This window comes from Phaethon lepturus, unplaced genomic scaffold, assembly GCF_000687285.1.
Source record: "Phaethon lepturus isolate BGI_N335 unplaced genomic scaffold, ASM68728v1 scaffold52130, whole genome shotgun sequence".
Taxonomy (NCBI): Eukaryota; Metazoa; Chordata; class Aves; order Phaethontiformes; family Phaethontidae; genus Phaethon; species Phaethon lepturus.
In genome coordinates this window covers 43,042-57,387 of record NW_010512258.1, presented here as the reverse complement: position 1 = coordinate 57,387, position 14,346 = coordinate 43,042, and the positions used below count along the sequence as shown (strand labels likewise).

Here is a 14,346-nt window from a genome sequence, read left to right as displayed (position 1 = left end):
CGCCCTGCTGAACTCACCATGGAGTGGAGCACAGCTTTACTACCACAGTCTTAGACTGCAACTAATGCAAACCAGCTGTGAAGCAGCAGCTTTTCAAAGAGACTACTCATTTTCTACTGAGGTTTTAATTTTATGAATCTAAGGCATCTGAGTGACAGTTTGCTGAGAACATGCTCTCACTCTCCTTTATTTTCTGGGACTTCAGATGGATTCGCTATCTGTATGCCGAAGCGTGACCAACATTCCTCGAGTGTAGACTGAAATTTCCTCTTCTCACATATTTCATCACTAAGTTCTTAAAGAATCAAGCTTAAAATTAAACATGCCACTTCCTTTGCAAAATTCATGCACACATAGCTAATTATTCATGTCAAATAGATATTTATGGGCTCATACTAAATATGTAACACACAAACTGGCACACAATTGCAAGAAATTCAGGCATCTCCTGGAAAAAAAATGTGTCTAGATTATCCAGATATTAACAAGAGCCAAAATGTTTCCAGCATAAGAAAACATTTCAATTGATTAAATATTCAGATTTTGCTTGGTCTCAGGCCAGGAGAACAATTCATAAGCAATTAATTCCACAAACATAAGCAACATATATAATTAGTCCATTTCAAATCATTGTCGTGCAAAAGAAATGCTGCTTTCTATTCATTCATTATTTGACAGCTGGTCAGAATGGACTCTACAAAGAAAACAAATGCTCAGCAGTAGCAAAGAATTTCACTGCGTAGGTCTTTGGCCCCAAATTTATGTCAGTACTGAACTCAATACTGCTTTGCAATTCCTTGGCAAAGGAAAGTTATCCCAGTTACATAACTGAATTTTCCTTTGTAATGTAAAAAGTATTTTGTGGGTAGATGGATTTGGATATTTAAAAAAAAAAAAAAGTGGTCAAATCTTTTCCTGCCCAACAACAGTATCTGCAGTGGTCTTCGGCCACAGTTTTAACTGTTGTGCAACTTCATAGTTTCATACCAGCTGTCATTTTAGCAATAATAACTGAAGAGCAAGGCATTGTCTAGGAATTAATGACAAGCTGAGAAGAGATGGCCTGATGCGCAATAAAGCTCATGCAACCACAGGAAATGCTTATAGAGCTGACTGCTATTGCACTCTCTGCATAGCTGATGGTTTTCTATGTTAGCTAACACGTTGGCACAGTTTTCTCTTTGTATTTTACATAGCTTATTAAATGATAAGTTTCTTACATTCCAAAGATTTCTCCCCACCCTCAGCAACAACAAGCAGTTTCCTCAATTGCGAGTTAAGACAGTAAGCTCTTTGGGGCAGAAGTTAAATATAATCTTTGTGTCTTATGTTCAATTTCTACCATTGAATAATAACTTTAACAAATGTCTCAGCAAATCACTGCACTGCTAATTGTCAGAAAATGTACACTTAGAAAATGTGTGCTGAAAAGCACATATACCTCTAATATCTAGCCTAGGGTGTTGTTTGGAGATTTGGTGCTGTAATTGTACACTTACATGAGGATTGATTAAGAAATAGCATAGACCTTGAAGCAACATTTATTTACCAGCATTACAAATTTATCACTTTAAAGACAAAATGTAATGCAAGCTGTTACCTCTTCTTCAGATTCATGACTCTAAAAATGAGTGCCATCCACAGATTGGTCACATGCATATTTCAAATATCTTCACTTCATTATGAAGCAAAAGAATTTTGTAAATACAATAATGACGTGAAACAACACTGTATACAGTACTAGTTAAAACAAAAGAAGAGAAAAAAAGTCACTCAGAGTAAATAAGTGAATAACAGATTTCAGTCTATTTGAACGTTACTCAAAGTCTGATGATATACTATCATATCCACTGTTACATGGCAATTAAAATAATAATCTCAATCTATAGTACCTTTGTGATATAGTTTCATGTCATTTTTATGAGCTATGGAACTTGCCAATCACATCTTTTATTATATATGTGTTTGACATATCGCATTAGCTATTTGGCTTATAAACACTTCCACATTTAATTTATTTTCATACTAGGAAAGGATGAAAATAAATTTCCCCTTCTAGCTGGCTGTAAAGCAGTTTTTTTTTCTTTACCACTTAATGACCAAAAGAATGTTCTATCCTCACTCTTGCTTTTTAGTGGATCCTGTTCTCACTCAAGAACCAGGATACTGTTGATAATTGGAGTTAAAGATGAAAAGCTGAATGCTACCCCATTACACCTGCATCATCTGTGTTTGTAATGAAAATGAACAAACTTAAGAGAGAGCAGAATTTGGCTTCAGAAGTACCAAGTTACAGACAGCAGCCATCAGGGAGGTGAGGCTGCAACCCAACACATGTGACCCAGGCAGAGGTAGTGCTGGTACCAAAGAAACAAGAGAGCAAACAAACCAGCACCAACTACATTTGCACTTACTGAAGGAGACCATTTGTCCTAGAGCCCTGTGAGACAAAGTATTTGTCACCCAAGAGGTCATTTACTCCTTGGTAATTGGTGTAACACACCTACGATGGGTGCCTTTTTGCTGGCTGGACCATGTAACTCATAAATGAGGGGACAGTGAGGAGGAATCGCACAGGCTGCACAATCTGCTCGAGATTCACAGTCTGCCCATCCATGCCCACCTGCAGATGACTTACTACATTGCTCTGGGAGCTGGTTCTCAATGGAGGAAAACAGTGACAAAGTTATTTCACTTATGTACTTGAGCTATTACCATCTTACAATACCTGCAGAACCTAACTTAAGAATGTATTTTTTTTTTCCTCTTACAAAATACAAAACTCAGCAGCACACACTCCTGGAGATACCTTTCCTTGCTGATCCCCTGCACATCACCCTCTTCAAGACCTCTCTTTCAACGTTTTGTCCTTAAAGTGGGGGTTAAGAGCTTGACTCTTAAAAGTCCCCCTGAAATTTGATTTTATAAAATTATGTAAATAAATTTTGCCCTTTTCAGCTGGTTTAGCCCATCACCCAGAGTCCCTGCCTGGGTCAGCAACAGGGTGACCAAAAGGTCTGATGTGAGCTGAGTCTTCTCAGAGACTTTTGTCTCAATAGTCCTGGAGCTGGGTGGTACGGAGAGTTGCTTGCTCGCATTAGGGAGACAGAGCAATCGCCTCCCCACCCCCAAGTGCTTGTGGCGTGGGAAAGCACTGAGCACACATTCCTCGGTAGCACTCAGCACAGGAAGGCTCCTGGCTTCTCACTCAAACCTTTCACTAGCACTCAGCAAGGTAAATAAACTGTATAGTCAGGGAGCTTCAGACTGTTCCTCTCGGGCAAGGAGAAGAAGGGTGGAAAAATTTGTTTACAACAGGAAGGACATTTATTCCTGCTCCCTTTGCCTTGGAGTAAGCACCTGCCACTTGCAGAAACTGTTTTTCTCTGTCTTCTTTGCATTGAAGGCTTAGTGAGGTGACTGAAACGATCATCCTGACATAAAAGCCTGAAAAGAAGCAATTTCACCTAATACCTTAGTATTGCCCTAGGGAACATTATCTGAAAGCACTTTGGGCACATTCATGTTCATACACATATGCATGAACTTTCTCCCAGCCTGTTTTGGTACAACACATGGTTGTGTCACTATTGTTTGGAAGCGTAATGTTTTCAAGTGCTGATGCACAAAATTTGCTTGTCTAAACCTCCTGATTGAACACAGGGGTCAACTTAAAAACTTCAATCCCAAGTGAGTCAATAGTGCCTTCTCAAACAGCTCAGATTCTTCTAAGATAACACAAAGCATGTGTGGAAGCTGTTCTGGGGAAGCAAAAACCAGCAGAAACCTAGACAGGAATACACCGATCTTCCAAGGCAGCAAAAGAAAACACCAGTACTTTGTCAATAGTGGTGTTACAGCCATCAGTATCTAATCATATAGCAGTTAGTCAGGAGGCAGCATGGTTGCTATTGCTCCAGGAGAGCACAGACCTGGCACTTCAGCCTATCAACAAAGATGTAGGTACTGGAGTGTCTCAACTGCTGGTAATGGCAAGCCACAGTTTTAGTAAAAAGAGAGGACTTCCACTGCTAACAGCATAACACAACCTCAAGACAAGACTGACACGTTCAAGGAGCAAACTAGAAGTCAAAAACTGAACTCCTGTTAGGAGTAGGACAGGTGAAGCTTGTAGGAGTCACAGTGGCAGAAAAAAACACAAAAAAATAAACAAAAAACATAGCCTGTGCCACATTCAACCCAGGTGTCTCCAGCATGTCCCATGAGGGATTCAAGCCACAAAAACCACCTTACTGCTAGAGATATGTGCTCTGACAAAACTAGCACGTGAAGTCTCAGCAGAGGGTCACCTCAGCCTTCAGATTGCTTAAATAATTTCCAGAATAAAATGGGTTTTACCTTGTTCCCCAGTTTTTGTAACTGTTTAGGATTTCATTTGCTCTCAGACTTAAAATCGAAGTGGATGTGTCTGTCCACCTTTGACACTCAGGGCTGAGAAGAATTGAGAGAACTGACAGAGACAGTTTTGCAAGGGAAATAGCTAAGTGTAATGACACAAAAGGGCATTTTGCCTGAAGGTTTTAAAAAAGACCTCCAACAATATCAAAAGGCAAAGAGAGAGACTTGATCTCTGTCTCCTCTTCCACAGCTTCTATAGGAACTTGGGAAAGGCATGCGATTCTTCTTTGGCTTTCCAACCCTTGGAAAATCTCTGAGGGAAGGATAAAGCTAAGGCACAGCTTTATTCTCGTGTGCATTCACCTTCCCTCCAGCAGAGCGACTCCCCTTGGACTGACTTTTTTCCTCCAGTGAAACAACCTCTCAGAGAGCTTGTGTGCATGTGGCACAGACAGACTAGCGCTGCTCCCGGGAGAGCTGCCGCAGTTGCACCTGAGCTGCTTTTAAACTAGTGAGTCTGGATATGGATAGCCACAGCAGGAAAGGGTGCAGCATGTTTAGCCTCCTGACTCTTCCCATTCACCAGCACATAACTGGGTAATTTTAAACTACTCGAGGTCCACTCGTTTGTCTTTGACAGCAATGAAGATATATGCTAGGAAACAGCAAGAATATTTGCATTTTGATCTCTTGGAAATGCTTTTTTTAACACCTGGCTTGGTTCATGTGCTCATGGCAATTCATGCTTAATGCAAGGCACTTTCAAATGCAGGTGTGCTGAAGTTTAGCAGAAGGCAAAAATTGATCTTTACTTTTTACTAGTCAAGTTCAATACAAACAGCAAAATGGACTCGGAATACAAGGCCTACAGGTCAGGAATGAAACTGCACTCCCAAGGGATTCAAGGTAGAGGCACAGACATGGAGTGACATCTTAAGGATATAAACTATTTCTCAGAATGTACTCCTCCTTCTTCTTGTACGTAAAGCGGTTGATAAAGTTGAAATGGTTATGCCATGGTTCCTCTCACCTGCTATTGTTTTGTTTGATGAATTTATCATCATTCTTTGCAGGACTGCCTGGACAGGTGTTTTTAAATTCCGATTATACAGAGTACATCCAAATTTTAGACTCAGCAAGTCCCAGGAAAATAAGTAATTCACAAAGATCAGGAACAGTACTCAGTGGAGGAAAAAAACACATGGAATACCAGCTAAATAATGAAAACCTGCCATATGCAGTTCATGTTTCTGACCAACAGCACCAAAATGCTGAAAGAAATCAAATATCATGCTAGAAATTGGCTAAAGGGAATCACAAACAAACCACCATTTTCATTTCATTTTCATTTACTTTACACTTCTTGGCAATTAAGATCTAAACCCTTCCATGACTTTCTTGGAGTTGGCAAGTGAACATTCAATCTCCTGAAAGTTGGTGTTTCAAATGCTTCTCAAATAGAATGACCAGAAAAGAACTTGGTTTTATTTTTTAGAAATAAAAGTAATTTTGGTCTTCCTGATTGTACAACAAAACAAAGTGTTACAAAGCTACAAGCACAAGGTACTGTCTTTGAAGCCTTAAGGGAATCCAATTGATTATTTTATACTCAATTATCATTCTGACAACAATAAAACAGTTATTCTAAACTTACGCAATCTCAGCTCAGTAACTTTGAGGAAAAAACAGCTGCTTTCAGCTCTGCTTTTCTGAACCTTATCTCAGTAGTCCGGAGATAATTAATGATGTTGGTACTTCGGGAGTTAAAAAAGGCAAATGAAACTTAGCAGGTTATTATCAATTATGTCTTAACAGTAAAAAAAATGTTTTTAATATCAAGGAATCAGCTTTTTTAAAAAAAAAATAGTGGGAAGAATATACAGCAGTTTAACCACAGGGCAGTTTGTTCAGGACAGCATAAGGCAGAAGCATAATACTAACAGTAATCCTTGCATGAAGTGTAAAAACACCTTTGTTTTGCTTCCACTTAAAATCTATGAACTCACACTAACACAACAATCCCAGGTACAGTGTCACAAAATCAATTAGAAAAAGAAAACTGAGTTTCTGCAGAAAGGCAAAGCTTATATCAATCATATGTGTAGTTTTGCTACGGTACACTAGTGCTAAATCCAGTACCTCAGCCAGAAATTAATTCCTTGTTGACCAAAACGTATCTACAAAGACTTACCTCCTTCCCTATCCCAACTGCTTATACCGAAGCTTTTCATTGTAACTGCAAAAGAAGAATTGGTCTAATACGGGGGTATAAGGATTCTGACTTCTCATAGCACATCCTGCAAGGCACCAAGCTGTACTCACCATGCATTTGGTATGTGTACGGTGCTTGTCCGGCGGTCGGGGGACTGAAGCTGGATCCATAGCTAAGAAACCCACTCTGTCCTGGGGAATGGCTCAGGCTGTCCTCTGTTTTGATGCCTTTGGGGCATATAGTAGGAACCAAGAGCAGAACATGAGTGTTTGTCATATAAAAGTGTAAAAAAGCAAGTTTAGGAATTAAGAATTTTTCAGCTAGATTTTAACCTATTAAACTACTTTTTTCTACACTTTCTTATATTTCTTTTAAATTATCTGCATTACCCAAAAGGTCTCTTAAATAATAGAGCCAAGTAAATTCATCACAAATAATATTTGAGTCAGCTACATCCTGTATCCACACCAGAATGAACTTTTGTTAAGATGGGTAAAACACAATGAGTAATATTGTTTTCAAAAACGATTTCTGAACAAATAGTTTTGGTTTAGAATTAAACTCATTGACTCATGAACTTTCTGAATGGTTATCAGATGCAAGCAATGATTAATAAAGTAACAGGACCTTCAGCAAAATAACCTCAAGACTTCTGTTCTCAGAGTTATCTTTTACTTGCATTATATTTTCAGCTTTGGTAGCAAAATATTTATTGGCAAGCCATACAGGAGGGTTATCATCTATTCAGTTAGATATAACATACAGTTCAGGAACAATATGTAAGACCTGAAGCCACAAAAATCTTTTCATTACTAAAATCAGGCAATTAAACTGACAATCTACAGGCAGAACAGCAACAGCTGAATTAAACATTGCAAGATGAAACCTTTGCTGGTAGTGAAAGGCGTTGATATTTTATTCTGAGACACTGCTGAGACTGTACAGCTGTATTATTAAAATAAACAGCTGAAAGGTGCGTCTTATTATGAGCCCTTTGGGCACGATCCTTCCCTTCCTTTACATGCCTATTTGCACAAAACAAAAAATGGCCATTGGACACACCCTGAGTGCTGGGACTAAACAAAGACCCTGTTGATGTTCTGGCCTTGGACTTATACACTACCCAGGCTGTTGTAATCTTCTAGTTCTTGTAGGCAAACTTGCCAAAAGACAAGCCGAATTCACGTGACTTTCGCCAGACATGCTGTTTTCTAGCTTAATGACTCTTAAAAGCAGTAAAAGTCTGCATTTGCTTAGGTTGGGAATAAGTTCTCCCAGATAACGTTTTTTCTAATAAAAATCACTTCTTTTAGCTTTAGGTGAGAATAACTGCAGTGCAAGTTAGCAACAAGATGACAATGCTGTGCTGTGTTGTGAAATGCAGGAAGTTTATTTGGACAGTGAATGAACATTTGTTGCGGCAAGCGTCCGGCTCCATTACTGCTGGGGAAGTGAAGGGATTTGCGAGTGTGCGCAGAGAAGCCACTTTTCCTAACGTCCCATGCTTTTCAATTACATCAGCACTCTACATGTAAGCACTCAACCTACCCCAGCTACAATTAATCTTCAGCAAATGGGCCTTTTTGTAAGCCTAAAAATTGTTGTCAGACAGCAAAATAACTTAGCACCAAATTAATTTCCACATAATGTTCTGTTTTGTCTAGAAACTGGCCAGTTTTATTTTTGTGCCTAAAAACAATACTGCTTCATTGTTCTTGGTTGTCAGCCAGGTGGAGTTTTTCATATGCTGTGTTGAGTATCTTTGAGAGGGTATATGGGCTGGGGGAGGGAAATCACTGTTCAAGGATGCTAAGAGGTCATCCACAGGATTTATAAGCAGCATATGGGCCTGACACATGTATGCCCTAAAGACTCTAGGCAGTAGCAAATAGTTCTACTTTCACCTGCTCTAACAGGACAACTGTTCAGAGTTTGCCTTGGAAATCAGCCAGCTGATGCAAACACACAAGTAACTCCAGAAACGGGTCTCAAAACATTCCTCTCATCATCCTGGTAGAGCTTCAGCTCTGCCAAGCCCACTTCCCTGGCCTTCCAGACCATGCCACTGAATTTCCCTTCAGTAAAAGCCTTGTCAATGGCTGTATAAAAGCTTCTTGTTGGGAAGGGACACTGTATTTGCCAAGGAAACGAAGGTGTTTAAGAGCACAAGAGCAAATGGGGGCGGCAACTTAAAATGAAGCCATTTTAATGCTGCAAGAGACTCAGCACTCACAGGATCACCTGGGAATAAGGAGCCCAAAGCTTTCTGTTAAAAGAGCTGTATCTAAGCAGGAGCAGTATGTCTTTGGTCTTTAAGAGTGGAAAGAAATTCCCAGCTTCCTCAAGAGCTCAGTATTTCCATTGAGAGCTTGAGGACACTCTAACACTTGGTTTACCAGACATTCCCCTGTCAGGAGTGCTGGTTTAATTAGTCCCCTACTTGAATCCCCCAGCTGCTCCTGCCCAGCACCGCCTCCCCACAGCTGCTGGCGAGGCTGTGCAGGAAAGCAGGGAACAAAGCTGACTGGGGTTAGAAATCTTTACCACACCTACAGCTAAGAACCGTCCATTTAAATACAAACTGTCTTCCAAAACCAAAGTACTCTGTATCATTTCACCCATGCCTTATTCTGCTCTGCATCTTGGTTTTTCCACAATAATATACAAAAGTTTTTCTTAAAGTAGCTTGTATCACTGAAACTCCAGGAAGAATCAAGTGTAGTTTACCTAAATATTGTATTTACTGCAAGAGACTTTGTCTTGGCAGTGAATCATGGGAACACTTACCAGCTATTACTTCTAAGTGGCACATCCTACTGAACCTGAGTTTCTCATGCTGTCTTATGCCCTCCTACTGACTGGCTCCAAACTTAACTGGTTTGTAAGATCATAAACCAGGATATCAAGAGCTGATAGATAGTTCAAAAGTAATCCTAACATTTTTAACAGAGTCAGATTTTCCTCTATGCTTAAGAAGAGAACATTGCCAAGACAGAAATGACTTTTCATTCTAAAGCTTAACACTTCAAATATATTTTTCTAGAAGCAAGAGGAAGATGTCCTCAAAGGTAACACAACGTCAGAGTACTCACTGTAGGAGGGTATACCATAGGGCTGCCCCGGAGGAGGATAGGCACTGTATGCAGCAGCCTGCTGGATTCCCGCGCTGTACTGAGTCTGTCCATACGTTGCCATTGTTGGGAAAGATGGGACTGTCACTATATGGGGATAATGTCTATTCAGAACAAGAAAACAAAAGGTTTAAGGCAATAGTTACCATACATGATCTTCTAGAGCACATGTAGAACAGTATACGACTCCTGATATGAGCTATTAAAATTAAGCTTCCTAAATACATGGGGATTTTAAGACTGTCCAAAATACGTGCAAGTTAAAAAATTAAAATAAAATCAACACTGATTTTTCATGTTTCATTTTGAGTTTGCCAAACAACCAAGTATCATAGGAATCCTCTGACATTTCAACATATTCCTCTGTGTTCACTCATAAACACAACAATATTCAAACTGATAAGGTTTGGATTCCCCGGGGTACAAAAATACAGTGCACAGTACTTCAAGCCTTCTCTGACTCCATATCTAACAAGATTAAGAACCAGTTACTTCACTGGGCCAGAGACATGCAGGGGAACAGGTGGATGGGCTTAAGGCAAATGCTTTTCAAGGTGACAGAGTCTGCACAAAATGGCTGTTCATCAAAATACGTTTTTTAAATTACAGCATTTGGCATGAGCACTCACTTTGTAGTGTACAGATGGAGAGGACACTGTGGTGCTGCTTTGTTGCTGCCTGGAAAACAAAATTAAAAGGTCATAGATTTTCATCATGTTTTATTCTATGGCCAAGATGATACCACTGTTTTTACCACTGCTGGTTTGAGAAAAATATACTGGAATTAGAAGGCTTTGTTTTTAGTGAATCTCCACAAACTGAAATAGATAAGAAAGTTATTCTCCACTTAACAACAAATATAGATTTAGTTTTTCACTGAGGGTAATATTGATTGATTGAGCTACCAGTTTCTTCTTCTCATGGGACTGATATCAATCATGAAACTGGGCTTTGGTGGGATGACTCATATGCTAAAGGCTATAAAAGCAACAACTGTGATTACAGAAGTGACTTAAGCACTTAAGCTCACTGCACTTTTTGCCCTTTTGCTTTTTTTGGTACTCTCCTAGACCATGACTCACTTTTTAAAATGTTCATTAAAACCTATCAAATCAAAATAAATATTAAAAATATGACATTGTAAATCTCCTTACTCTTGAATTTTTTCAGTTAACTACCTTATCAACCTAACAACAATCAAAAAATTAAACCAGTAGAAAATGAATCACACAGGATGTATGTGTAGGATGCCTTCCAATGTACCAAACAGCTGTGTCCTGCAACACTACCAAAGAAAGATGTGCCACTATTTTTATTTAGATATAAATTTAGGTTTAATTAATTGAAATTTTAAAAAAATCGAAACTAAAACCTCAAGTTGTACTGAAAATATCATACCTAAATGCCACCATCAGTATTATGCAGGTTGCCTCCAAAATGCTGTCCAAATTTTGCTTCTCTGTTCCTGGCTGGACTGTTAGATGCTATTACAGTACTATAAATGCAGAAACATCCTCATAATCATCAATAATGACATTAGGCACTACACCTTCAGCCTCTCTATCTGCTGGCTGCATCAACGAACACACCAGACTAATTGCACACAGCTTCTCCAGGCAGGTAGAACATCAAGCATCCCATTGATCACTGACGGCAGCACCACCATCCTTGACATTGGCTGCTGGCATCTATAGTGTTAATTTGTTACACGGGATAGGAAATATCGCCCAATCTCATGCAGAAGATGATGTCTCAACTGCAGGTGCACATGCTGGGCGATTCCTGCAGAGTCCCTGATGCCTGCACATTGCTACCACCAGGCAGGAAACATCTGCAGTGTTGTCCCGTGCATTGACAGGGAAGGACCTGCAATGCTGTAGACAGATTATCTTCAGTATGAAGTTGTCCAAAACAGCACCACTTCATTTGTTGAGCCATTAATAAGTTGGCGAATTAAACATTTAAAGAATGTTTTATTTAATGAAATATGCAAATACACATAAAGTCTAAATACATACCAATAGTCCTATGGGTCTGAGCAACTTGTTATGCCATAAACCCAGAGAGAATGTCCAAAAAGATCTGACATGCTCACATATGAAACATTCATTCTTCCTGATTTAACTCTCTTGAAATTCTTTTTTCCTACACAACCCGTTTTCACAACATTTTATATGGCTTTATCATTTTACATAACACAAAGATTACACCAAACTTTTTTTAAAAAACACACCCATTTAATCTGATAACTTTTAAAACTAAATTTAATTTAAAAATTCATTTTTATCTTTGTTCACTTGTTTATGGAAAAATCCCAAGGGAGGTGCATGAGTTCTAACTAAAAATATTAGTTAGTAGATATTATTCTTTTTTTAGAATGTTAATTTGTATAATGTCTACTATATATAATAATACTGAAAATGTTAATTACAAGTTGTTGGGTTTTGTTTTGTTTTTTTTTTTTCAATGTTAGTTTGTATAATGTTGACTGTATATAATTGTTAATGTTGACTGTATATAATTGTTAATGTTGACTGTATATAATTGTTGTGGTTTACTTCTAAGTTTCCTAGGAAATAGTAATATTTCATTAAAAGACGGAAACGTTTGGAACACACACTTTCTTCAAAAAGGAGGCCCTTTTTTCACAAACTTGGAAATCTTCAGAGATAACTTTATTAAAAAAAATAATAGATAATATCCACATATTCCATTCTCTCTTCTCCAAGATAATTGCAGTTGTTTAATAAGAATTACATATTAGGTTAGAATAGATAAAAAATGGGAGAATAAAGGTGCCTGTGCTTAGGTGCTTACTGAACTCTCCTGAATTTGAAAGCAAACAGCCTTTTACCAGTAATGTTCCCGAGCCACTCTGCTCTCTCTCCAGCAATCTGTCACCCAGCTGAGTGCCTGCAAGCTGACCGTGACTGCTTTCTTGCCCCATACCTACCTCTAAGAGTCTCCCTACTGTTTCACATGCAGTATCAGAGCAGTGTTACTGCAGCATCGTTGCTTTAGGGAAGGTGACTCTGGTAACAAAGGCACTACTGACCGGGGGGAACAGGTTTCAGAGAGAGCTGGCCACAACTGCATCGACACTGCTGCTTATTATTATTTTTAAGAGAAAAAACCAGCTTGGGTACATCTATCTGTGCAGCAATAGATCCCAAGAGTCATCTGTCCACAGGCCTATGCACTAGAGTCTAATGTCTTTCCTAGCACCACGCTGGATGCCTGTTCCATCCCTCTCCTCTCTTCTCTGGGTATGAAGAAGAAACAACAAACTCACCCAAATACAGCCACTGTGGTTCAAACACACTTTCACCATTCTTCACTCCTCCTTCTACCTGAAGTCCCTTCCTGTGCCATCTCTCCCATTGCACCCTCCTCCACAACAAATCCAGGCCTTGCGGCCCTTTCTCATCCCACCTCTCCCAGGCTGGCCGCCAGTTCTGCCAGAGCTCTCCCTCTTGCTGAGCACACCCCCAAAACACTGCAGAAGGACAGTATCAGAGCTATGACCCCCTTGTGTCCTCTTCCAGGGACCCCTGCAGACACTACATGCTCTGAGCTCTGACCCATTTGCAAAGGACAGCTTAGGCAGTAAGAGTGTGCCAGTGGAGGGATCATGCAAGCTATACAGTCCTAATCGCTAACAGATCACCCAAATCACTGACAGAAACAAAACCATAAGGCCTCCTCCTTCAAATCCTTATAACCCTGAAACACCTTAGAGAAGTAAAACCCACCAGCAACCCTGCCTTAGTTCCTCTACCTATGAAATGTGGGCAACAGTAACCTATTTCCCAAGCAACAGGCAGAGAGGCTTAGTTTAAAAAAACAAGACAAAAAGAAACAAAAAAAACCAAACAAAAAAAGAGGATAGTGTTACACAAATGTACATATTCATTTACACACACCGATAGAGGAAAAAAAGATTTTTTCTAAATCCAAAGTTGGGCTTACCTGACTCACCTTCAAACTCACTATGAAAAATTTGCTTTAACTTACCTGAAAGAAAAGTTTAGAGTATTAGATTTTTAGACTATGAAAACAAAAACTATACCATTTCTGTCACACTCTTCCTCATTGCCAAACAGAACTGCACTGAAGAAATATACTTTTTTAGTTTTAATTCATTTAATTCATAACGCCTTTTACATTTGAAAAATAGCAGAACAGACAGTTTGAGCATAAGCTTAATTTCTTCTCTATGTGAAAAATATTACATCTTCAAAAAGAATTTTTTTTTAAAGAGGTAAGTACAGAATAAATATTTTTGCCAAGAATGCCAAGTGGGATTTACTGTATAGGAATATGCAATATGCTACTGTCATTTCCCAAAAAAGCCAAGTTAAACCTACATGTATTTCTACCCAAAAGTATAGGACTATAGGCAAAATGTTCATCTGAAAATTGTATTGATGTAGTTGAACATCTCATGACAAGCACCCATGAAAATAGCAGGCCAGATACCTACATGGACATCCACATAAGTACGTATCATGACTAGACTTGCTAAAATTAAAACTGTATGCGTAATACAGAGCATACACTTGTCTGCATTTATTGCATTAAAAGCTCTGGCAGTCTGAGACTTGACAAACACACAAGTATTTTTGGGTTCTTCAAATTAACAAG

The 14,346-nt window shown here is 39.0% G+C and overlaps 1 protein-coding gene across 1 annotated transcript in view; it reads right to left on the bottom strand.

The window, feature by feature from the left end:
• The window catches only part of EYA2 (EYA transcriptional coactivator and phosphatase 2), a 59,466-nt gene that overhangs the window by 43,721 nt on the left and 1,399 nt on the right, over window positions 1–14,346 (bottom strand). The window contains exons 2-4 of the mRNA XM_010286140.1: window positions 10,332–10,380; window positions 9,664–9,806; window positions 6,682–6,798 (exon numbers count right to left, since the gene is read on the bottom strand). Of these exons, the coding sequence (XP_010284442.1) occupies window positions 6,682–6,798; window positions 9,664–9,806; window positions 10,332–10,380 (309 nt within the window). The remainder of the gene's footprint in view (window positions 1–6,681; window positions 6,799–9,663; window positions 9,807–10,331; window positions 10,381–14,346) is intronic.